General features: G+C 54.6%; 1 protein-coding gene across 1 annotated transcript in view; it reads left to right on the top strand.

Moving 5' to 3' along the window:
• Positions 1-24,220, top strand: part of ENG (endoglin) — a 31,479-nt gene that overhangs the window by 4,548 nt on the left and 2,711 nt on the right. The window contains exons 2-12 of the mRNA XM_086684096.1: positions 4,351-4,493; positions 13,667-13,807; positions 16,369-16,534; positions 17,187-17,352; positions 17,635-17,761; positions 18,193-18,367; positions 18,602-18,744; positions 21,923-22,060; positions 22,283-22,321; positions 22,847-22,963; positions 23,235-23,486. Coding sequence (XP_086540222.1) covers positions 4,351-4,493; positions 13,667-13,807; positions 16,369-16,534; positions 17,187-17,352; positions 17,635-17,761; positions 18,193-18,367; positions 18,602-18,744; positions 21,923-22,060; positions 22,283-22,321; positions 22,847-22,963; positions 23,235-23,486 — 1,607 coding nt within the window. The remainder of the gene's footprint in view (positions 1-4,350; positions 4,494-13,666; positions 13,808-16,368; positions 16,535-17,186; positions 17,353-17,634; positions 17,762-18,192; positions 18,368-18,601; positions 18,745-21,922; positions 22,061-22,282; positions 22,322-22,846; positions 22,964-23,234; positions 23,487-24,220) is intronic.

The raw sequence follows: 24,220 nt of genomic DNA, 5'->3' as shown, positions 1-24,220 counted from the left end.
CATGCACCTCTTCCTGTATTTTGGAGTATTTCACTTGGATAGAGTCCCAGAGGCGAGGATGCTGGGATTCGAGGCCCATGTTGGGTGGCTGGGATCAAAGAGTGTTTCCGAAGTGTGGACAAGCCTACACTGAGGGTTGGGACAGAGATGGGACTTGGAGCCCTGTGCTGCCTACCACCTGTGCGGGGATCTGGGGTTCTCTGGAGAGGGGGCTAGTGACGCAGGACAGAGACCACAAATATCCATCCCTTAGAGCCTGCACTCCAGCGCACTTTCCCATTTGCCGGGAGGCAAAAGAGGAGATGTGTGAGCCAGGTGTCAGAGGACGAGACCCTGGGGACATGACCGTGGAGATTCTCTGTCATCTCAGCCAGACAGACAGTGACACTAAGATCCAGCTCCGGCCCCAGCTTTGGGACATCAGCCCCGGAGCCTGAAGAGGACCATCATCTGGGGTGGAGCTGACTTGATCCCTGGGACAGGGATAGGGGTGAAGGGACAAATGTGACTGCTGACATTGACTCAACGCTCACTCTGTGCCAGACGCTGAACCATGCCTGATCTGTCCCATCAGACTCAAACTTCACAAAAGCCCAAAGAAGCAGACACTCCTGTCGCCCCCATTTGACAGCGGACGAGACTGGGGAACAGGCAGGCGGAGAGATCTGCTCATGCGGACCGCCCAGAAATGAGCAGCTGGAGCTTGAGCCTTGGGTCTAACCACTGTGCGATACTGCCTGAGAGGAGGGGAGATTTGGTTCCCTTCCTGGCCTTACACTGACCCATCCAGCGAGAGTGTAACTGGATCGGTCCCGTCACAAAAGGGCTCTGAGAGTTGAACAGAAGTCGACCAAGAGGTCAAGTAAGGGAAGACCCTTGGTCTGGGAAAGAGCGCGGCTGATGCAGGGAATGAGGTGTATTTGGAGGAAAAGCTCACGACTCCCCAGTGGGCATAAATAATCATGAGAGCAGTTGCCCGGTCTTGAGCAACCCCGCGCATCAGGAGCCCGCTTAGCGGGCAGGCGTCCTCTGACCAACTTTCTCAGCAAGTGGATGAGGAGGGTGTCGTGCTTACCGTCATCCCCATTGTGAAGATAGTAACACTGAGGCACGGAAAGGAAGCTGGGAGCTGGCAGAATCGGGACCTGAACGTTGGCACGTATCCCATCCCTGCCCTTGTCAATTCCGTGATAGGTTGTGGAGTGTGGACTTGACCCTGAGGGCGTTGAGCCACGGGAGAGACTGGAGAAGGGAGAAGGGAGCGTTGGGGCGTCACTGGGGGGTGGCTGGGCTGGAAGCTGGGGAATCTGTGAGGCTGTAATTGGACCCTGAAAGGAGCAAAGGGTGGATGGGTGACTGAGGAAGAGGAAAAGCCTGTCAATAAGGCTCTGCCCCAGTATTATGAAATAATCACAGCTAGTGTGTTCAGAGTGCTTACGAGGCACCAGGCTCTTCACACGGCTGGGAAGTGGGTGCTGAGCGCGCGAGCCGGATCGCCCGGGGTACAAATACAGGGCTCTGACACTTAATAGCTGGGCCACCTCGGGCAAACTCTTGCACCTTGCGGATCTCATCTCGCCATGCGGCCTGTGGTTACAATAACGGTACCCACCTGTAGGCCCGCTGCAAGGATCCAACGAATGAACTCCTGGGCAGCCTCGAAATGGTTCCTGGCTCTCAGTAAGCACGGTGAAAGCTGTTTTGCAACCGGGGAAACCGAGGCTCAGAGAAGTTAGGCCTTCGCTCAAGGTGACCATCTTTTTTAAGGGGTAGAGCTGGGGTCTGACCCAGGCTGTCTGACTCTGGAGTTGCTTTTCTCGACCATTATTATTCTCTGTGGCCTTTCAAGGTGCCGGGGTGGCCATCTGGAAAGCGCCGAGGTGGCTCTATGCTCATGGGTGGGGCGGAGGAGGAAGGGGACAGAGGTGGGAAAGTGGCTCCTGGGTCTCTCGCTCAGGCCGGGTCACCCAGGCCCCTGGTGGCGCCTCCTCCGAGCCGGGTCCCGGGAGGCCCTGGCGTTTCCCTTGGTGCCAGGGGATTGTTTTCAGCTCTGTCTGGGCCCGCCTCCGGCTCCGGGAGACAGGCCCGGGCGTCATACTCCCGCCTGTCTCCCCATTCTCGTCTGCGGGGTGGGGGAGCCAGGATTCGAAAAGGCCCCAAAATAAATGGACCTCTTATCTGATCTCCCAGCCTGGCCCGTTATCTGATCATTACATAATGGCCAGGCCTGTGGCCTCTCCCGCTGACGGCATGGAGGAGGTGGCCCCGGGTGGCCCGGCAATCCAGGAGGAACTGGGGTTCCTGGAAGTCTGGGGAGGGGGCAGGGAAAGTCCCAAGGAAAGGAGGAAGGCACCGCATTAATCTGCAGGCCAGACCCCAGGTCACTGTGGGGAGAGGTGGGTCCAAGGCCCAGCCTGGTTAGCCATGTGCCGTGTGATCTGCTCACGTCCTGCCTCTCCGGGCCTCAGTCTTCCCATCTGTATAGGAAGGGTTTGGACCAAGTCTGTGTTTGCTGATAGGCAGTGGGAGAGAGAGCACTGAGGGGCACTGAGGGGCCTAGTGGGCCACCAGGGGGTGGGACAGCAGGAGGTGGGGTCAGCCCTCCCATCTGCTGGGGAGAGGGGGTCTGCTGGCCTGAGGCACCAGTGACCTCCCTGTCAGAGGTCCCTCACCTGCAGACTGCCCTTTCCACCTCACCCCAACCTCCTCATGCAGTTCGTTCTTCTCCAGTGACGGAAGTCACTCAAATAACTGTAACCAAAAGAAATGCCACATGCCCTGTCTCATAACCTCTACGGGTTATGTGGGTTCTAATTATCGTTCCACAGACGAGGAAAATGAGGTCCAAAGTGGTGAAATCGTTACCAAAGCCACATAGCCAGTAAGCCCGGGCCGGAGATTCAAACCCAGGTCGGCCTGGCTCCAGGGACCTTGCCTTCAATCAAAATGTCATATGACGCTTGCGTTCTGATTCTTGCACACAAGACGGGGCCAGGGCAAGGATGTATAAGGTTGGGCCCCCATAGCAGCCAAACGTCCTCGTCCTGAACTTCTCCTTCTCAACGTGCTGCCGGTGGATGGTGTTGCCGTGACCAGGGACGGCCATCTTGAGTCCTTCTCTTCCCCCTGGGGGTCCTGAGCCCAGCAAGGCTGGCTTAGACAAAGACGGTCCAATAGCCTGGGATTCGGAAGAAGCCTCCCTCGCCCCCCTCCTCTGAGCTGGCGACGGCTGGACGTGCGGCCAGTCCCTCCGCGCCCATCTTTGATCTCCAAGAAAACAGGAAATGAGCGCGACAAGATGGAGACACAAACTTCCAAACAGTCTCCCCTTCTCTGTCCTCCTTCCCTCCTCCGGAGCCCCCCCTTCCCCGGCACATTCCTTAGGACGAGGTGTAGGGGCCTCATTTCCTCTTCCTCCTCTGCTGGGTCAGGGTGAAATTCCATTCCCTTCCCTCAGGACCTGCGTTTCCGGGCGGCCCAGCGGCAGGCTCTGCGGCCCAGGCCTACTTCCCAGGGCCGCCCTCTGAACCTGGGCCGCCCTTCTGGCTGCCTCTGTCCCTCAGGGCCAGGAGACTCTCAACCCTCCTTGCCTCGTTCCTCCCAGCCTCCTTGAGGCACGGGAGGGAAGGTTTTCCTCTCCTGATCTCGGGCCTCGTCTCCCTTTGGAGCGAGCCAGCCTGGAGGCTTGCGTGCGTGCATGCGTGAGCCCTTCCGCGTAGCAAGGGTCGCCTGATGTAGCAAATGAACATATAGGAGGCTCAGTGAAATTTGAATTTCAGGTAAACAATGAAAAAAATTTGAGTGTAAATATGTCCCAGGGTGCCTCGGGTGGCTCAGTCGGTTAAGCGTCCAAGTCTTGATTTCGGCTCAGGTCATGATCTCATGGTTCGTGAGTTCAAGCCCTGTATCGGGCTCTGTGCTGACAGCGCAGAGCCTGCTTGGGATTATGTCTCCCTCTCTCTCTGACCCTCCCCTACTCACTCTCTGTCTTGAAAATAGATAAATAAACATGAAAAAAAATAATATATGTCCCATTTTATTATATTTAGGATATGCTTACACTTCTAAAAATTAATCATTTTTTAGTCAACTTTAACTGGGCATCCTGCATTTTCTCCGTCAACCCAACCCCTAGTAGCACTGTGAGCTCAGGCAAGAGACTTTTCCTTTCTGAGCCTTAGTTTCTCCATCTGTGGAATGGATATAATGATATCCACCTCGTAGGGTAGCTGCGAGAAGGTAATAAAGCCCTCAGCCGGTGCCAAGCACCCAGTAGGCATTCAGAGAGTGGGAACATTGTCACCACCTTATTCTTATCTGGGGCTCTCCCTGGCTGTGCTTCCCCAACAGGTCTTGCAGAAACTGTCCATTGTGACCTACAGCCTGTGGATGCCGAGGTGACATACGTCACGAGTCGGGTTCCCGAGGGCTGCGTGGCTCAGGTCCCCAATGCTACCCTTCAAGTCCACATTCTCTTCCTGGAGTCCTCAAGGGTAAGCGCCTGCTGGCAGGGCTGGGTGGGGCCCCAAAGAAAGGCCCGGGGCCAAGGGGATGAGGGGAGCCTTCCTTGTGGCTGTCCCTGGAGCAGTGGGTCACATCCTCACCAGGGCCCCTGCCAGGAGGGACACGTGGGCCTCTCACAGGGTCGGTAAGGGATGACATTTCTGGGGCCAGCATCACAGAGGTCTGCTGGATGCCACAAGACGCAGGTGGGAAGGGGGGGTTGGCCACTGAGTGGAGAAGAACCACGTGAGCAGTGAGACGAACCAGGTGAGCCACCCCCTGTGCACCTGCAACGGTGAGGATCTTGACGCTTCTCGGTGGACTGAGCTCCCCTCCAGGCAGCTTGGGCTTTGAGAAGGGCTTTCCCTCCGTGGAGTCCAAATCCCCCTCCCTGGAATGTCCCTCATTGAACATCTATGACCTGGCCAGGCAGCCCACAGAGATTGGACGGCCGGTGATGCCACCTTGGAGACCAGCGTCCCTCCTGAGACCCCTCCTGAGGTCCAGCGTTAGCTTAAGTCCCTCCTAATGATAATAACACACCGACCGAATGCTTATTACGCGCTAAATTCTGTGCCAGACTCTGTGTGAGGCTTCCTGTGTGCTAGGTACTGTTAGAGACCTACTAAGAGCCAGGACCTGAGTTCAACATCTTATGTGTGTTAAGCCTCCCAAGGGCCCATCTGTCAGAGTCTGTTATTACCCCCACGTTTCAGAGGAGGAAACAGGCCTGGAGAGGCAAAGCAACATGTCCCAGGCCACAGTTCACACTAGATTCTGGGAGCCCCCACGCTAGGCTGTCACCTGGCTCCCCAGTTGGGTGTGTGTTCAGTGGGCATCTGGCCTGCCTGGGCGGTAGCCACACCTGGCTGATGTGGCCTCAGGTCCTGAAAGCCATTTAGTGGTGTCAGCTCAGTGAACTTGTGGCCAAGCTGCCCCTGAAACTGTTAAGTTGCCCTGCATTTGTGTGGTGATAAGAGGGTGCCCAGACCACCAATATCGGGGGGGGCCTGCTCCCCACCGCCCTGCCTGCCACTGGGACTGCGGGCCTCGATAATCCCCAAGCCAAGATAGCGCCAAGCACATGATATAGGGTTTTCGTAGCCATTGTAATTTTTTTCAAGTTTGGTGATGATATGGAAAATAAGATTGCCCTCTAGAAGTTCGTTTTGTTTGTTCTGATGATCAGGTCTCTGTACCTCCTCCGGGTGACTGGGCTCCCCCAACCCTAATCTTTCAACGAGGGGCCAGAGTCAGAGAAAAGCCCCCTGCCAAGTGCCCGGGTCTATGGGAAACAGATGTGTAGACAGTCAGCCAGGATCCGGGTGATTGGTTCTTTCTTGGGGAGGGCAGAGCAGGGCAGGGATACTCCAACTGCTGTGGGATTAGGCAGGGCTTCCTGGAGGAAGCAACAACACGAAGGATGGTCAGAAGCTCATGGAGCGAAGGAGGCGTTAGGGAAGAGCAGAGCACAGAGTGAATGCACAGGCAGGTAAGGACCGTGGTTAGGGTCCAAATGTGGTTCGCCGTGGCGGGAGCTTGCTGTCCACCTTTGGGGCAGGGATGGGGGCGGGGGTGAGAAGGCCCTGTCACATATTAAGGAGTTTGGTCTTTATCCCGTGGGCAGTGACAGTCATCGGAGGGTTTTTAGGGGTACGGTAGAATGCCAGGGTCACTCGTGCCGTCCTAGAGCTCACGGCAACAGAATCTCCTGTCACCCTCTGCCTCTTCCAGAAAACTCAGTCCCTGGGGCGTCTGGCTTTTGATCCGAGAAGCCACGCTGCAAGCCCCAAGACTGCCAGGCATGTGTGTCTGAGGGGGTGGTGGAGACAGCTGGGGCTCAGGAGAGTGGCGCTCCAGCCTTGGATGTCACTGACCAGCACCCCACACGGTGCCTGGCCTGCAGAGGGGGCCCCTTCTCCTCACTCTCCAACACACACACCTATTTCTTACATATTTGTGTCTTTCTTTTTGAGAGAGAGAGAGAGATAGACAGAATCCCAAGCAGGCTCCACGCTGTCAGCGCAGAGCCCGACGTGGGGCTCGAACTCACGAACTGTGAGATCGTGACCTGAGTCAAAACCAAAAGTCAGATGCTTAACTGACTGAACCACCCAGGAGCCCCTCACACATATTTCTTGGGCTCAGGGACTCACCGAAGAATCACAGAGCGTCAGGATCTGGCCCAGGGCCTGACAGATACCAAATAACTGCTGAGTGAACGAATGATTGAATGAATGAATGAATGAATGCACGCACTGCTGTGTGACCTTGATGCAACAGTGAAGCACGCAGGTTCTGGAACCAGTCTTCAGATTGAACTTCGGTTTCACAGCTCAGGGCAGCACAGCCTTGGGCTACCTCTCTAAGGCCTTGGTTTTCCATGGGAAATACGGGGCCCATAACAGCACCTCCGGGGGTGGTGAGAATCCAGTGGGGTGGGGCAGGCAAATATTGAGTGCAGGCCTGCCCAGTAGCACTGCTTGTTGTTATAATGTCTCCTCTCTGGCCTCCGTGTCTCACCTGTAAAAGTCTTGCCGGGTATGCTATGGTTTCCAGAATATCGTCCCATCAGTCAACTAATTTGATCCCCAAAGGTTATTGCTACCAGGTGGCTGAGGTAGGGGCGGTGAATCCCACCAGACCCCATGCTGTGACCCAGAAGGCCCCTTTCTCCCTGGGGAGGCCCCAGGGATCGGGTCCTTGATAGCCCCCCCTCCCCACCACCCGACAACCAGCCATCGACAGGTGTCTGCTCTGTGCCCAGCCAGCGTTGGGCATTGATGGTGCAGAGAGAAAGCAGACGTGACCCCTGCCATCGAGCCAATCCCAAGCCAGGAGAGGCAGAGGTGGGCATCAGCACCCCGGGTGTTGAGTAATGGGATCGGCAACGAGGGGCACGTGGGGCTGTGGAGGGAAAGGGGCATTAGTGAAAGACTCCTGGCGTCTAGCCAGACAGAGAGGGGGGTGAAGGGCATTGCAGGCAGAGGGCCCCACAGGAGCAAAGGCCTAGAGGCCAGAAACATGAGCTGGCGGGGGGCTGGGGGGGGGGGGCGGCTATCTCAGCAACCAGCCCGAGCCCTCCCGACCTGTGGCCGCCTTCTTCAAACCCTGGCACGCAGAAACGGCTGTCCCGTCCACCCCTGCGCGGCGTCTGAATCCTCAGACTTCCTGCGGGTGGACAGCCGATGAGCTGAGGGAGCCAAGCGGCTCGGGGAAGAGAGGTCTGCGGCAGACAGACAAGGGGGCCACTGGGCAGGGGCTCTATCTCACCGGGTCCCCGAAGGGCAGGCCGGAGCCTGGATTCCGGGAGGGGGCCCGGGGTCACATCCTGACCCGCGGAGACAGGAAACCGGCCTGGTGTCTCAGCGATTCCCGTCAGACCGACTGCACCGATCTGTCCTCCTAACAAACCCCAGGCAGCCAGGCAGAGCTGGGGCAGCCGCTGATTCACCCTACTTCTGGGCAAACCCGTGGCCAAAGACACCCCACCCACCCCCAAGCAGACGAAACCTGCTGGGCCCTTGCACTGACTCATTCCTGACCAGAGGGGCAGGCAAGGCTGCTCAGGCAGGGAGAGAGAGAGAATGAGAGCGGGAGGGGCCCTGGGCTACCATCCTGAGAGGCCGTGAAGGGCCGTGGAGGGCAGTGTCACTCTCAGACTCGGGGGCAATGGGGACCCCTGTTCAGGCCCCACAATTAATGGCTCTTCTCTGGCCCTCTTCCAGTTGTGCTCCTCCGCCGGGATAGGGTAGCTGCAGGTCAAAGGGACGTGGAGCCTGTACCCGTCCCCCGAGTCCGTGCTCTGGGTACCCGGACTCCAGAATTCCCTGTCCTGTGTGTGCTGAGCCCCCTCCTGAGGCTGCATGGGGCTCTTTCCTGTCCCACCCTCCAGCGGGGGCACTGCGTGACTAGTAGAAGCCCCTCCAGACCTAAAGGATGGGCACAGTGGCTGTGTGTAGGGGGTGGCCATGGCAGAGCTTGGGCATTCGGGCTGCGTCGCCCACATCCGTACTCGTGAAGAGAAGGAGGTAAAAAGAAAGGAGGGCGGGCTGGAAGCCAGGGGCTCCCGTTTGTAGTCGTAACCCAGGCCTTACAGATATTAGGGGCAAGTTTGGTGGAAAGGCACAGAATGGGCAGCAGCCAAACAGGCTGAGTGGGGATAGATAGTCTGCTTGCTCACTGTTGTGTCCCCAGTGTCGAGTTCAGGGTCAGACTGGAAGTAAATATTGGATGGATGGATGGATGGATGGATGGATGGATGGATGGATGGGTGGTTGGATGGATGGGTGGGTGGATGGGTGTGTGGATGGATAATGGAAAGAAGGAAGGAAGGAGAAATGTACATGCACGTGAACATTTGTTGACTGACCATCCCAAGGCGTTCGTGGTGCCACTTGCTGTCCATCTCTGGTTGTTTAGGGGTGTTTGCCAAGCTCCTGGAGGAGAGAGTTGTGCCCCTTCAAGAGCCCAGAAGCCCCAGGCTGGGCCCAGCACTGGCCTCTCAGATTGGCAAATGGAACTGGGGAGGTGGGGAGAACATAGGCTGACCAGGGGCCCTCAGTGTCGGAAAGTAGTAGGTCTCTCCTGGGGGGGGGGGTCTGGAAACCCCCTCTGTGTCCACCTGGCTAGAGACTATGACGCTGGGCCGCCCGCCCCCACCCAAGATGGCAGGATGAAATCCAGCGGCCACACAATACTAGAACATCGCTGAGCCCCACTCCTCACTACACAGAGGGGAAGGGCGAGGCCCAGAGAGGGGATGCCACAGTGAGACGTAGCCAAGGCTATTCCAGCTAACTGCTGCCCACCTCTAATGCCAACCTCCCCAGCCCCAACCCATGGCACTCGGGATGGGCGGGCCAGGAGGAGAAGGCAGGTAATGAAAGCCATCCGCTGCTGCGTATTTAGCTAGGCACTGGCCAGCACACTCTGGAAGCAGAATCTCACTGAGCCCTCAACCAGTCTGTGAAGCGGGCGTTATCGTTCAGCCGATTTCCCAGATCGGGAAATCGAGCCCCAGAGAAGAAGAGTGACTGCCCAGGGTCACAGATGAACGACTGAGCCCGCGTTTGAAATCAGACCAGTCTGGGTTTGACCCCCACCCCCCTTCCCCTGCCAGCCTGCTTGTACGTATCATCTGAGTCTGCTGGGCTGGACAGAGGGACGGCTGGCTCCAATCTGGCCGGCTCCAGTCTGGCCCTAGGAGGGTGGGGGCTGCAGGCAGCCCCAAGGCTCCACTCCTAGAAGAATTGCTGGAAGCAACTTTCTATAAGTGGCTACTAGTGTTCAGGGCCTCCTCACCGAAATCCCCCCTTCCCGCCACCAACCGCTGGGCCAACAATGGCATCTGTGGGACACTGGTACAAAAATAGAAACTCGGTCTCCCGCCCACCCACTCGGGGAAGGGGCGGGGGTTGGCCCGGTTTGGAGCTGGGAGTGAGGGGCTGGCTGGCCTGCCCACTTCCACGAGGCTCCCCCGAATTCCCAGGATGTCATTCAGAAGACGGGGAACCTGGAGGTGGGGGCCAAGGCAGACCCCTTTCCTTTGCCTCTGGGCTCTGGGCTGGGAAGGAAGAGGGAAGTCCGTGTGCGTATGAGGGACTGCACGGATGAGTCAGGGTCACGGGATGGAAATGTTTGCTGTGGAAACCCAGCCGGTTTTTTCTGGGAACCAGCTGACTTCGGCCAGGTCCGGGAGCCCCGAGACCCCAGGGAGCCCAGCTTTCCCGACTCCCTGAGTTTCCACGCCGCTCACTCGCCATGTGGCCCTGGCCCGTGGCTCCCCCTCTTTGTGTCTCAGTCCCCAACCGTGCAAGGAGGGACGTGGTGGTAACTGAGTGGTGGGTGGAGAGCTGAGTGTGTCGTGACAAATGTCCCGAAGCGTCAGTCTCTTAATGCCCTCACCCTTGGCGTGACCCAACGCTGACCTCCACTTCTCTTTTTTCACTTCCTTTATCCAGAACCCTACCTGGTATTTGTTCCCAACCCCGTCCTACCAAGTGGGGAGACTGAGGTACAGGGGAGCAGGTACAGTTGCCAAGCAGCGGCAAGAATGAGGGTTCCCAGGGCTCTTTCCTGCCAGCTCCGAGGGTGCCCTCCCAGCTTTTCTGTCGCCTGCCGAGCTCTCGGGCCGTGGATGCCCGGCAAAGGGCAGAGGACAGATCTCATCCCTGTGGATGAGCGTCTCCAAATCACGGGGCCCATCTCTTCGCTGTGTGCGGCCCCAAAGGTCATTCCCTCGGGTGAGGACAGACAGATGGGGCTAGACAGTGGTGTTGTACCCGGAAAATGGGAGAATAAATACCCGATTCCGCTTCACAAGAGCACATGTCGCCTGCTCAGTACAGGGCCAGGCACAGGTTAAGTTGAACCATGTGAAATTACCGATAGTCAGTTGCTTTGTCAACCGTTTCGTCTAGGTCAAGTTTGCCCGTTTAGAGGGTACAGTTGAACGGCGTTCAGTAGCCACACAGAGCTGTGCAAACAGATGTGATTACACACGCATTCAGGGTAAGGAGGCGAGGGCAGGTCCGTTCTCAAAGATTCTGGCAGGTCGGCTGTACCGCGGAGGTGGGTCTCCCTTTGCTCCGGTTAATTTCAAGTAGTCTGCTAATTATACTTCAATTTTTATTTTTTTATTTTTTATTTTTTTTCTTCTTTTTTTTAATTTTTTTTAACGTTTATTTATTTTTGAGACAGAGAGAGACAGAGCATGAACGGGGGAGGGTCAGAGAGAGGGAGACACAGAATCCGAAACAGGTTCCAGGCTCCGAGCTGTCAGCACAGAGCCCGACGCAGGGCTCGAACTCACGGACCGCGAGATCATGACCTGAGCCAAAGTCGGCCGCTCAACCGACTGATCCACCCAGGCGCCCCTATGCTTCAATTTTTAAATTAATTAATTAAACAACAATTTCAGATAGAGATCACAATCCCGGAACAAAATGTCAGTTCTGACATTTAGATTTTTATTTCATAGTTTCCCCAAATCTATTAAACCCAGCGTTTAACTTTTAAGGTGTTTAGAATGTATACCTATTTTTTTTAAGTTTTATTTAAGTAATCTCCACATCCAAAGTGAGGCTTGAATTCGCAGCCCTGAGATCAAGAGTCTCATTCTCCACTAAGCCAGGCACCCCTAGGGTGCACAAATATTTTACGAAATTGATTTTAAAAGATATTTCAAAAACCAAAATGTTATAAACCCTTTAGAAAACGCTAATTAAACGAGGGGTGCCTGGGTGGCTCATTCGGCGAAGCATCTGACTCTTGGTTTCGGCTCAGGTCATGATCTCATGGTTCAAGTCCGATCTCACAAGTCCAAGCCCCTCATGGGGCTCTGTGCGGACAGCGTGGAGTCTGCTTGGGATTCTCTCTCTCTCCCTCTCTCTCCGCCCCTCCCCTGCGCGCGCTCGCTCTCTCTCTCTCTCTCTCAATAAATCAACTATAAAAGAAAACACAAATCAAAAATGTGATCTTATAAAATATAAATTAGAAATATATATTGCTGTATAAATTCGCACAAAAGTCGTGATTCAAAGATAGCCAACCTCAGTAGCTCACTAAAATGGAAGAGCTACTTGTGAAACGTTGAAAATGAAATCACGTTGTTCGCTCTTTTGTTTTAAAGAGCAAAGTCACAAACAGAGAGTGACTATGGTGTCATTATTGACTGACGGAAATACTTCTGGGCAGATTTTTCCAGTGGCTGCAGCGCGCTCTCTGGCTCTGTGACATCAGCTGGGGAAATGGCCAGGAGATAATTGGAAGTGAAATCTAAAACTTTCCACTGATGTCTTCATCTTGAAATACCACTCTCCCTTTTGAGAAGTATGAGGAGGTTTAAGGGGTTAGGTTTTAAATTTTTTTTTTTTTTTCAACGTTTATTTTTTTTTTATTTTTGGGACAGAGAGAGACACAGCATGAGCGGGAGAGGGGCAGAGAGAGAGACACAGAATCGGAAACAGGCTCCAGGCTCTGAGCCATCAGCCCAGAGCCCGACGCGGGGCTCGAACCCACGGACCGCGAGATCGTGACCTGGCTGAAGTCGGACGCTTAACCGACTGCGCCACCCAGGCGCCCCTAAGGGGTTAGGTTTTATCTCCGTGTAGAGACTGCCCGCTTTGGAGAGCGTCTGGAGCTCCTTTTCCAGTGAAGTGTTTCCATCTGTCTTTGTCCTCGTGAGTCCGTGGTGGGGCCCCTGAGGCACGTCCCCGCCTCGGTTTCAGCAGCCACCTGTTCACTGGCTCAGAAAGTCTTTGGGCAGGGCTGAGGGTGCTGTTCTTTCAATAGAAGCTTTGCCTTGGGGATCGCCGTGTCCTTTTTCTTCTTGGGAATAAGGAGGTACAGAAAAATGTGGGGCCATACAGTGAGAGGCGAGGCCTGTCCGAGTGCGTATCCTAGCTCTGTATTTAGTGCTGTGTGATCCTGGGCAAGTGACTTTACCTCTCTGTGCATTTCCTCATCTATTAAGTGAGAACAATGCTGCCTACCTCTTCAGGTTGTGAGTAGAAAAGTCCGTATGCAAAACACTTAGCACAGTCCTGGCACGTAGTAAGCACCACGTAAGTGTTAAGCGTTGTTGTTGTTGTGGATGCGGTTGTGGTTACGAAAGCATTCTAACTGCATACACCACGGGAGATTAAAACTTTTCATGCAGTAGGTACCTCTCAAGACAAATGATTTCAACTTCCTCGTCTTCTAGCAAAAGGATGGCGTTCCAGCCACAAAAATACAGGCATTTTAGTGCTCCAAGATAGTAAGGCAAACAGGAACACCGCAAGCTGGGAAGGGGCGGGTGCCTCAACATTGCTGCCTAGGAACAGAGAAGGGGCACAGGGCGCTGTCTAAGTCACACAGATGCTTGCAGGCCTGGTACACAGCAGGCGCTCAATAGAAACAACCACCTTTGATCTACTGGATACAGTTCGGGCTTATTGCCTTTTTAAAAATCTCTTTGGATTTGATGAGACTAATCGCCTTCGTTCACTCAGCAAATATTACCTGAGCATCTCCCGAAGGCCGGGCGCGGCTCTGGGCGCTGGGAGACAGGGGCAGCCCAGTGGGGCAGGGAGAGGGGAGGGGAAGCTGACAGTGAGTCTTTGCTACAGGCTGAGCAAGGCTGACTGCTGCGCGTGTCCCTCTTCTGCCCCCACCCTAGGAGGTGTCAGAGCTGGAGCTGACAATCCAGAAGTCCACGCAAAATGGCACGTGGCCCCGAGAGGTGCTCCTGGTCCTCAGCGCGAACAAGAACGTGCTCCTGCGGCTACAGGCCCCAGGAATCCCACTCAACCTGGCCTTCGTGAGTGTGTTACCTCCAACCTGGGCGGAGGCCCCTGCTGTCCGTCTCTGTGGGCCGGGCTCCCCTGCCCCAGCAGCCCCGCTTCTCCTTTTCATTCTGACGTTACTCACCGGGGCCCTGCCTGGCGAATCCCATGGGGCCCTGATGAGAGAGCGCAAAAGGCGGCAGGGTCTGGGGTAAAGATTCCAAACCCGGACGTGGGAGTCAGGGTGACGGGCAACCCCGGCCAACTCCAGTCTTCTTGCATCACCTCTGCTGTCCCTTCTGTCCGGCGGCAGAATCGGATTCAGTGACATCCCGTAAAGTAATCTGGTCACTGTCTTTGAAGAAGTTACAAGATCTGCTTGAAAACATTTATGTGCAAAGGAAAAGGAAACCTAACAATGTGTTAATAGTGGTTACGGCTGGGAAGTGGGATTGAGAGAGAGGTATTTATTTGTTCTTTACGCTGTGTTGAATTTGCAGCATTTGCTCTCATGGACATGGCCTACACTGGAGAAAAAAAATATGTTTTAAAAACTCAGGTTTTAAGTGTCAGGCACACCCACCAGAGAGGAGGTCAACTGGCTGGGACCCGCAGCAAGGGGGGGTCAGGGCTGGAGGAGGTGGGGTGGCCTGTGGGCACTGCCTCCCCTACTGGAAGGCCCTGGGAGGTGGCCCCCAGATGGGAGCAGCTGCTGTTTACCGCCAGAGAAAGCGGGGGGCAGGGGTGGGGGTGAACAGCAAAGATAACAAGGGGGAGAGAGACACAGAAAGAAAAATGGAACTAGGCAGAGGCAGCATGTTGTGGGAGGGACAGACAGACGCTCAGAGAAACCACAGAGAGAGGAGGAGGAGGGAAGCTGGGGACCCAGACAGACCCAGATCCAGGGCTGCCTGGGAGATGGGCCCAGAGACGAGAGCGGTTGGGGGTGGGGTGAAGCAGCCAGGCTGGCCCCAGGCACCAGAGGGAGAGGGCCAGCCTGAAAGCCCCGGGAGCCATGGACACCGATCAGGAGGGCAGAGCCCGAACAGCCCCGTGTAGTACTTCCCTCTGTTCCCCGTGGGGTAAATCAAGGCCCCGTGGAGAGCCAGGCCTGCCAGGACTCCTCCTCCCCGCCTTGACTTGCAGCGCCCCCCCACCCCCTTCCCCTTCCCGTTCCTGGGCCCTGCAGGCGGGGCCCTGGGTGACGCAGGGAACACGAAAATGCACCCGCCTGGCAGGAAGGTCGCAGTAGTGGCTGGCTCCGGCCAGGCCAGGCCTTCCTCCCTGGAACTAAGAATACTGGGGATGGGGGTGGGGCACTGTCGGAGCTGCTGGCGTCCCAGCCACAGCTACCTGAGCGGGTGGAGGGACTCCACCAGAGGGGCCGCAGCAGGGTTTGGGGCTCGGGCCTCTGGGTCTGACCCAGCACCAGGCAATTGACAAACGCGTTGCCCTTTAATCCCTTTTACATGCCCATTTTACAGATGATGACCCTGAGAGTCAGACTGGGTAAAGGTCCCTCCTCTCCAGCTCTAAACCACTGCCCCAGCCCTTCTATCATGGGGGCTGGGATCCTCACCGGGCGCTCATCACTTTGTTCCCTCGTTTAAGTCCTGCTCCGTTCCAGGTGGACCATTCTGTGGTGTCTTGCCTACCCCCACTGTCAGGCAGTCCCCCTTAGTATCTAGCCTGAAGCCCTTAAGGTGGTATTGTTCCAGAGCGATGCGCCTGGCTTTGAAGATGGAATGCAAAGGAACTCCTGAGTCTGGGGCCCCTCTGAATCCTTTTGGCTTCAACAGAACACTTCTTCCAGGAAGTCTTCCCTGCTTCCTTCCCCTGGCCCACCAGGGTCTCACCTGAGGCATGGGCAGTAGAGCAGTGAGGTGCTAGACGCCTCCAGATTCCCATCCCTGTCCCTCCAGAGACCTGTCTTGCTCCCTTGCGTCTATTAAATAACATCCTCCGTCTACCGTTGTTTCAAATGACTTGAGGCATGACTGGCTTCTGGGCGGTAAGATCCCCCAGGGCAGGGACAATCCCTCAGTCTCTCATTCATTCATTCATTTACTCGTTTGTTTCTTCTTTCCTTCCTTGCTCCCTTCCCTCGGCACAAGGAGCACCTGCTATGTGCTGGGTATCTGGGTAAATCTGACACGTCAGGATCCCCGGTGCGGGGCCCAGGGCCCGGGCACAAAGTCGGATTAATGTTTCCCAGTGCCTACTATGTGTCTGGCACCATGCGGGGGTGGGCGAGGCAGACACTGTGCCTCACAGACCCTAGCCACATAATGTCACAAGGGTAGGTTGAATGAGTAACACTATGGAAGGCGGGGGAGGTGGTGTTTGAATGAACAGGTGAATGAACACAGATGCGTGTCCATCCAGCACCCCAGGTATGGGAGGGAGACGGGACAGATCTGGCTCTGGGTAGGGGGCTAATTAGGGGGCTTCAGATCTATCAGCCTCGGGATTCTCAGCCCTGCCTCCTCCAGTTAACCAACTGGCTGCCTCCCCAAGTTACCTCCCAACCTCCTGAATGGAACAGAGGGGGCTCAGGCCCAGGAACAGCACTCTGAGCCTCCACATGTCTTCCCAGGACCCCAAGATGGTCATCTTCCAAGGGCACCCAGGAATCAACACCACAAAGCTGCCACCCCTCACCACCAAGAGTCAGCTCCTCAACTGGGCAGATACAAAGGGCCCCATCGCATCTGTGGCTGAGCTGAACGACCCTGAAAGCATCCTCCTCCGTCTGGACCAAGGTCAGCTTCCCCCAGCAGCCTCTTTGGACTCAGGACTCAGCTCTGGAAAAAAAATGTGAATTCCTCTGACCCGTTCCTCAGATGTGGACACTGAGGCTCCAAAGTGGGATGTGATTTGCCCCAGGTCACATAGAGCAAGTCAGTTTACGTGCTGTAAAGCAGCACGTTTACATTGTTTATTGTGCACCTACTATGTGTTCAGTCCTATGCTAGGCATCTGGGGAGTCTGTGCAGACGGACCCAGATCCTGCCATCCTGCAGCCAACACCGTGGTGGGGAGATGATAATAAACACGTCCACAGATGAATACATTCCATAATTTCAGGTCATGGTAGATGCCGTAAGAAAGAAGAAAGTTAAAAAAAAAAAAAAAAAGAAAGAAGAAAGTGAGGTGATGCGCTGGTCATTGCTGGGCTGCACCCCTAACATGAGCCATGGGTTCATGCCTTTATTACCCCTGTGTTGACAGATGAGGCAACGGGCCAGGGGATTTGCCCCAGGTCACCTGGCAGTAAGTGGTGGAGGGGAGACTTGAACTCCGGTCCTCCCAGGCACCCCACTTCCTTGCTGCTCCACCCTGCCCACCCCACTTTTACTGTGTAGCGGTGCCAGGCTGCTCCAGAGAGGAACTGAGGTGAGCTTGTCCCCACAGCCCCAGGGTCACCGTCCTCCTGCAGTCTGGAACCCCTCATGGACATGGGCCACACGCTCGAATGGAAGCCGCTCTCTCCGGCTTCTGTCCGGGGCTGTCGTTTGGAAGGTGTGCCTGGCCACAAGGAAGCACACATCGTGAGGGTCCTGCCAGGCACCGAGGACAGGTAAGCGTGCCTGACCCCGCCCCAGGCCCCGCCCGCATCAAGCCCCACCCCTGGCTAGGTAACAGTATTGTTTCTGCCACCTTATCTCTGGGCCCCGCCCCTTATGGACCTGAGCCCCACCCACTTCCACGCCCATCCCGCGGACCTACAGAGACCAGGCGAAAGCCCTCAATCGCTGCCCACCAGACCCCAGGTCTGGTCCCCTCCTGGCCAGTCTCCATCAGGTCCCCCCCAACCCCGCATTCCTGCCCTGCGCTGACGCCGGGGTCTGTCTCCCTGTAGGCCCCGGACAGTGACCGTGAAGGTGGAACTGCGTTGTGCCTCGGGGGATCCGGACGCTGTGCTTATCCTGCAAGGGCCCCCCTATGTGTCCTGGCTCATCGACGCCAACCACAACATGCAGATCTGGGTGAGTCTTGTTCCGCGACCCAGACAGCCCTGCGCGGGCCTCGCAGGGGCTCTCCAAAGAGGGAACCCAAACTCCCCGCATTAGCACCCCAGCCCTGAGCCTTCACACATCCACCTTCTTCCTCTGTGCACTATCTGTTCTTCCTTCAGACCTCCACCCAGATGGCACCTCCTCCGTGAAGCTTTCCATCATCCCTTCGGGAGGCCCCTACCCCAGCCCACAGGGTCAGGGAAGTTTCCTGGAGAAGTGAACCCCAAGCTGATGTGAAGGACAAACAGCAGCCAGGAGATGAGGGGAGGTAGCCCAGGCAGAGAGGAAACCGTAGGAGCAAAGGAGGGTGGCACTGAGGCCTGCCATAACCCTGGCTGGCCTGCGGCGCCCCTGCCAGGCTGCCCCCTGACTGCGGCTGTGGCTCCCTGCTCTCTTGTTAGACCACTGGGGAATACTCCTTCAAGATCTTTCCAGAGAAGAACATCCGTGGCTTCGTGCTCCCTGACACACCCCAAGGCCTGCTGGGGGAGGCCCGGAGACTCAACGCCAGCGTGGTGGCATCGTTCGTGGAGCTCCCGCTGGCCAGTGTCGTCTCCCTGCAGGCCCGCAGCTGCGGTGAGCACCCTCCTCCCTTCCCTCGCCCTCTCCCTGGATCAGTGGCCCCGGGACAGCGAAAGTGCCCCTGGCCGCTGCGTGAACGGGGCCGCTGCGTCAGCCCAGGGGAGCCCTGTCTTCCTGTCCCCTGTCTTCCTTGTGCCCCGCCTGAGGACTGAGCGGCTAGTTACCGAAGCGCTTGGTGCCTGGCGCACAGGGAGCGCTGACTGCCTGCCGGCCTCTGCTGCCCTGCAGGTGGTGAGCTGCAGACCTCTCCGGCACCTGTCCAGACCACCCCTCCCAAGGAGAGCTGCAACCAGGAGCTGCTCCTGTCCCTGATCCAGCCCAAGTGCTCCGAAGGCGTCATGACTCTGGTACTCAAGAAAGATCTCATCTCGGTAAGGGCATCCCCACCCCCCAGCCCCAGGGAGCAGAGCTGGTCGTTCCTTTAGGCCAAGAATCTTGGGGGTCCTGTGCGCCTGGGTGGCTCAGTAGGCTAAGCGTCTGACTTCGGCACAGGTCACGATCTCGTGGTTCGTGGGTTCGAGCCCCGCGTCGGGCTCTGTGCTGACAGCTTAGAGCCTGGCGCCTGCTTCGGATTCTGTGTCTCCCTCTCTCTCTGCCCCTCCCCCGCTCATGCTCTGTCTCTCTCTCTCTCTCTCTCTCTCTCTCTCAAACAAAACGTTGGCAGATAGTAGTCATCATTAATTAATCCTAAATGCAGGTTGAGCTGAGGGGTCATTTAACGGAATATTTTAAACAACATAATCTCCACCAGATTGAAGAACAAGGCACTTACTATAAAAATAACACTGGATTTTTTTTTTATGTGAAAAACCAGAAAAGAAAATCACAGTCTTCCTGCCCAAAGACAGTGGCTACCAATATTTTAGTGTGTTTCTCAAACATGTTCTCTGTGGATTTCTTACATGGTGAAATCCTGTCCAATGCACTTGTCTGTCTCCTGCTATATTCACTTCATGTATTTTTAGAACTTTGACGAATGTACTTAATATCACTTTAATGAGCGCATATTCCATCATATTGACACGACATAATTAACCCTTCCTCCCTTGTCAGACATTTAGATTGCTTCCAGTTGTGCAACGTTATAAATGCGCAGAAAATATTGTGCATTCTTTACATAGGATTATTTCCTTGGGATAGATTTCCACATTAGTGAGATTTCTGGGTCAAAATGATTGAATATTCTGTTAAGTTTTGATACATGTTGCCAACCTACTTTCCAAAAGAGTCTAGTTTTCACTGCTGATTTAGGGGAGCACTTTGACTCTCTCTCCAGACAATGATTTAAGGAAAAAACAAAAACCAAAAAAAAAAACCAAAAAAACAAAAAAAACACCTTTGCCAGAGCACCTGGCTGGCTCTGTTGGTGAGGCATGTGATTCTTGATCTTGGGGTCGTGAGTTGAAGCCCCACGCTGGGCATAGGGCTTCCTTAAAAAATAAAAATAAAATAGAATTTTAAAAATTCCAAAAACCTTTGCCAACGAGAGGTGGGACATGGTGTTCTTGTTTCAATTTTTAATTCTCTGATTAGTAGTATGGGCGTGGCTCCATGTGACCTAAGCTCTTTATCAAGGTAGCTCAGTATTTTTCTTGATGATTTTTATATAAGCATTTTACATTTAAAAAGGGGGGGGGGGGCTTTGTCCATTATTCTTACCTGAAATAACCTTGTTCTAAATTTTGGCTACAGTGATTTTTGTGTCTTTGGACATTTTAAAGTTTTGGGTTTTGTTTTTTTTTTTTTAAGTTTATTTTGAGAGAGTGCAAGCAGGATAGGGGCAGAGAGAGGGAAGAGAATCCCAAGCAGGCTCTGTGCCGTCAGTGTGGGGCCCAATGTGGGGCTCAAACTCACAAACCGCGAGATCACGACCTGAGCCGAGATCATGACCTGAGCCAAAATCAAGCTTAATCACCTGAGCCCCCAGGCGCCCCTGTTTTTGGACATTTAAAAACACTGGGCCATCCTAGCTGCCCATCTTCCCCTGTGGGATTTCTTCCAGCCTGAGGCAGGAAATCTTTGCCGGGGCCTCGACAAATCACCCATGTTCTCAGGGATTTTGACAGTGACACTTAAATCTGTAGTTAGGTCCATGTGGAAATTTGGGGGGGGGCTGTGGGGTTCAGGGGCAATACGAATCGCCACCTGTCTGCTGTCCCGCTCTTCTCCCCCTCTGCCTCTATCTGGCCGGCATTACTGCTGCCCAACCCAAGGGGTCTGGATGAGTACACTGTAATCCATCAATCTTTGGAACGTTACATGACAATTCAAAAGAATGTGCTAGATCTAGAAATATAGAGAAATATATATTATGATTTATACTTACCAAACTAAGCTACAGGGTGGACAGTATGATGCCATTTGTTAAAAATACTAAAAACAAAAACAAAAACAAAACCCACCTGCACATTTTCTGAGTACAGCATCCATGTAGAAGAAAATACAAAGAAAAGGGTCTGAACAGAATTACCCCAACACAGAGCGTCCTACCCTCTCATTGATTTATGAAATGTGGTCAGCGTGCAGAATTTGAATTCCAGGCCTATGGGTCACTGCGGCTTGACCCAGAGTCATTTTTATTTGGTGGGCTATTATCTCCTAAGGTGGCTCTGGGCATCTGGGGGGCAGTAGCAGTCAGGAGTGGCATTCTGGAGGAGTAGATGTGAGTTAGTTGGATTCGGGTGCTCACTCAACTCTGAGACTCCGAGACTCTTTGATCCTACGAGTGTGACTGAAAAATTCTAAGATTGGTTCTTCTAAGAGAGGAAGTGGCGAACGTTGGTCCTCTGTGTTTCTATAAATAAAGTGTTACTACCACACAGCCCATTCATTCACCTGTTTCTATAGCTGCTTTCAGGCTACGACGTCAAAGTTTGGTAATTACAACTGCGAGTACATGGCCCACGGAATCTGTTTATTATCTGGCCCTTTATAGGAAAAATTTGCCAACCCCACGTCTAAGAGTCTAGGGTTCTGAGACTGGGTTATGCTGGTGGGATTACACGCCCCTGGGCTGTGGGCAATGATTTTATGTAGAACTCAAATTAATGTTTTAAATTTTAATAGTGCTGCATTTATTTGAACTATATATATTAGAAGAAAAACAAATAGTAAATCAAGTTCATGATGTCATAGATGTACTTAGGACAGGGCTAGGTACAAAAGTGAGTGTAGTTCTTTTTTTTTTTTTTTTTTTTAATGTTTATCTACTTTGAGAGAGTGCATGTGTGCATGAGTAGGGGAGGGGCAGGGAGAGAGGGAGAGAGAGTCCCAAGCAGGCTCCACGCTCAGCACAGAGCCTGATACAGGGCTCGATCCCACAACCCTGGGATCATGACCTGAGCCAAAATCAAGAGTCAGATGCTTAACTGAGCCCCAGGAAAAGTCTTAAGACTTAAATGATGTGGTGTAAGATCTAACAAAAACGAAGACGGGAGAAGCTGATTTGGGAGCCTTGGGTTATGTCAGTCCTTGGTGCTGGGGTATGACGGGCAGGCCCCAGAGCCCCATGCCTCCTGACGGTGCCCCCCTACTCCAATCCTGGCCCAGACTCTGAGGTGCACCATCACAAGCCTGACCTTCTGGGACCCCAGCTGCCAGGCTGAGGACAGAGATGAACAGTTTGTCCTGCGCAGCACCTACTCCAGCTGTGGCACGGAAGTGACAGACAATGTGGTCAGTAATGAGGTAAGAACTAGGATGGGCAGGAAAGGTATCTGGGCCAGCTTAGCTGGTGCCTCCTTGACCTTCCAGGTTGAAGGGCCTTTGGGAGAGTGTGGTGTGGTGCTCAGTAGAAGACAAACTTAGCCATCGGTTGCCTCAGTCTTCCCATCCATTAAATGGGTGGTTTGGGTGGGAAAGTACCCTCTGGGGTACTTTGTGGCTCTGACCTTGGCTCTTTTCCTGCAGGTGGTCATCAACCTCTTGTCAAGTTCATCACCGCAACGGGTGAGATGGATGGTTACCATGCTAACCCATCTGGTTCAGGGTCCTGGCGCCCCTTCCTGGCCTGGGAGGGAGCAGGCTTCAGAAAACTCAGGCCCCGATCCTGGCAAGCCATGTTATCTTGAGTGTACCTCAGTCTCCCCCAGTACTGTTTGGGGTTACATTCTCAGCCTCTCCGGTCGGAGGATTCTAGTACATACTGGCTGTGTGGCCTTGTGCAAATCCACTAAGCTTTCTGGGCCCAGAAGTTATGTCTGTAAACAGGGGCGTAAGAAAGGATCCCCCCCACGGGGGTGCCTGTGAACAGTCACCGAGCAGACACATGGAAAACCGTTCACACAGGCCTGGCACAGGGCAAGTTCTTGATAAATGTTAGCTTTGTTTTTTGTTTTTTTTTAAGAGGACAATCAGGGTCAGGCAGCAACTTGGGACCATGGCTCCTACTCCCACCCCCACCCGCACCCCTTCCTTACCTTCCTAAGCTGGGTGCCTCCCAGACTGACCATCCCCCGCTCCTGTCTCCCGCAGAAAAAGGTGCACTGCATCAACATGGAGGGCCTCTCCTTCCAGCTGGGCCTGTATCTCAGCCCGCACTTCCTCCAGGCCTCCAACACCATCGAGCTGGGGCAACAAGGCTTTGTGCAGGTACTGGCCTTGACCTCTCCGCCTGCCCACTCCCGGGATCCTTAGAACCTTCCTTTCCACCATTAGGACAGAGAAGGTGTGCGAGGAGGCAGCCAGCACGGTGCGTGGGGGAGGGGGAGACACTGGGTGGAAGGTCTTCTCCTCGTTTGCTCCAGGCAGACCCAGGGCTGTCCTTATCGCTGGGGTGGAGCTCCAGAACGAATCTAGCTTATTCCACGAGAGCAAGGGTGAGTAACTGACCATGCCTCATCACTCTCACCTCCCCCTGCAGGTGAGCATGTCCCCATCGATCCCTGAGCTCCTGCTCCAGCTGGACAGCTGCCAACTGGATTTGGGGCCTGACGCGGACACCGTGGAGCTCATCCAGAGCCAGGTAGCCAAGGGCAGCTGTGTAAGCCTGCTGTCCCCGGGCCCTGGTGGTGACATGCGCTTCAGCTTCCTCCTCCGTGGCTACATGGTGCCCACACCCACGACTGGCACCCTCAGCTGCACCATAACCCTGCGCCCGAGGACTTGGTCCCTGGTGAGTGGAGCCTGAGCCAAGCTCAGCTTCAAGGGTGGCTTCGGGCCCGGGATTTCCAGGAAGGGATGTGACAGCCCATGTTATGGGAGCAGCTGGCAAGGGGCAGAACCAGACTGGCGTGTGGCTTCTGGCTACCAAGGGTACTTACTCTTTGTGCCACCCTGCTGCCGTCTGATGGCTTTGCTGTATCCCGGACATTAGTAGACTTGCCGCTGCCCCCATCCATCCTTCCTTCCATCCATCCATCCTTTGCTCCTTTCTTCTATCCATCTCTCCTTTTTTCCATCTATCCATCCATCCTTCCATCTACTCATTCCTTCTACCATCCACCCCTCTGTCTGGCCCTCCTTCCATCAGCCATCATTCCATCCATCCATCCATTTGTCCTTCCACCAATTCATCCACCCACCATCTGTCCTCCCATCTTTCCTTTCTTTCTTCCACCTATCCATCCTTCCTTTCTTCGGCCATTTTTCTTCCCTTCATCTTTCCACCATCCATCCTTCCAACAACCACTCATTCTTCCTTTCTTCCATCCATGCATCCTTCCAGCACCCATCTATGTTCATGCATCCTGCCTTCCACCATCCCACCTAGCCATCCATTCATCAATTGACACTTCTCATCATCCCACCCATTCATCCGTAGTCCTTCCACCATCCCAGCCAGACAGCAGCCTCCTACCATCCCACCCGGTCATCCATCAATCTACCCACCCAGACTTAGCCCTCTTT

This window comes from Puma concolor, chromosome D4, assembly GCF_028749965.1.
Source record: "Puma concolor isolate L17-30 chromosome D4, mPumCon1.1.hap2, whole genome shotgun sequence".
Classification (NCBI taxonomy): Eukaryota; Metazoa; Chordata; class Mammalia; order Carnivora; family Felidae; genus Puma; species Puma concolor.
This window is presented reverse-complemented; position numbering and strand designations above follow the sequence as displayed.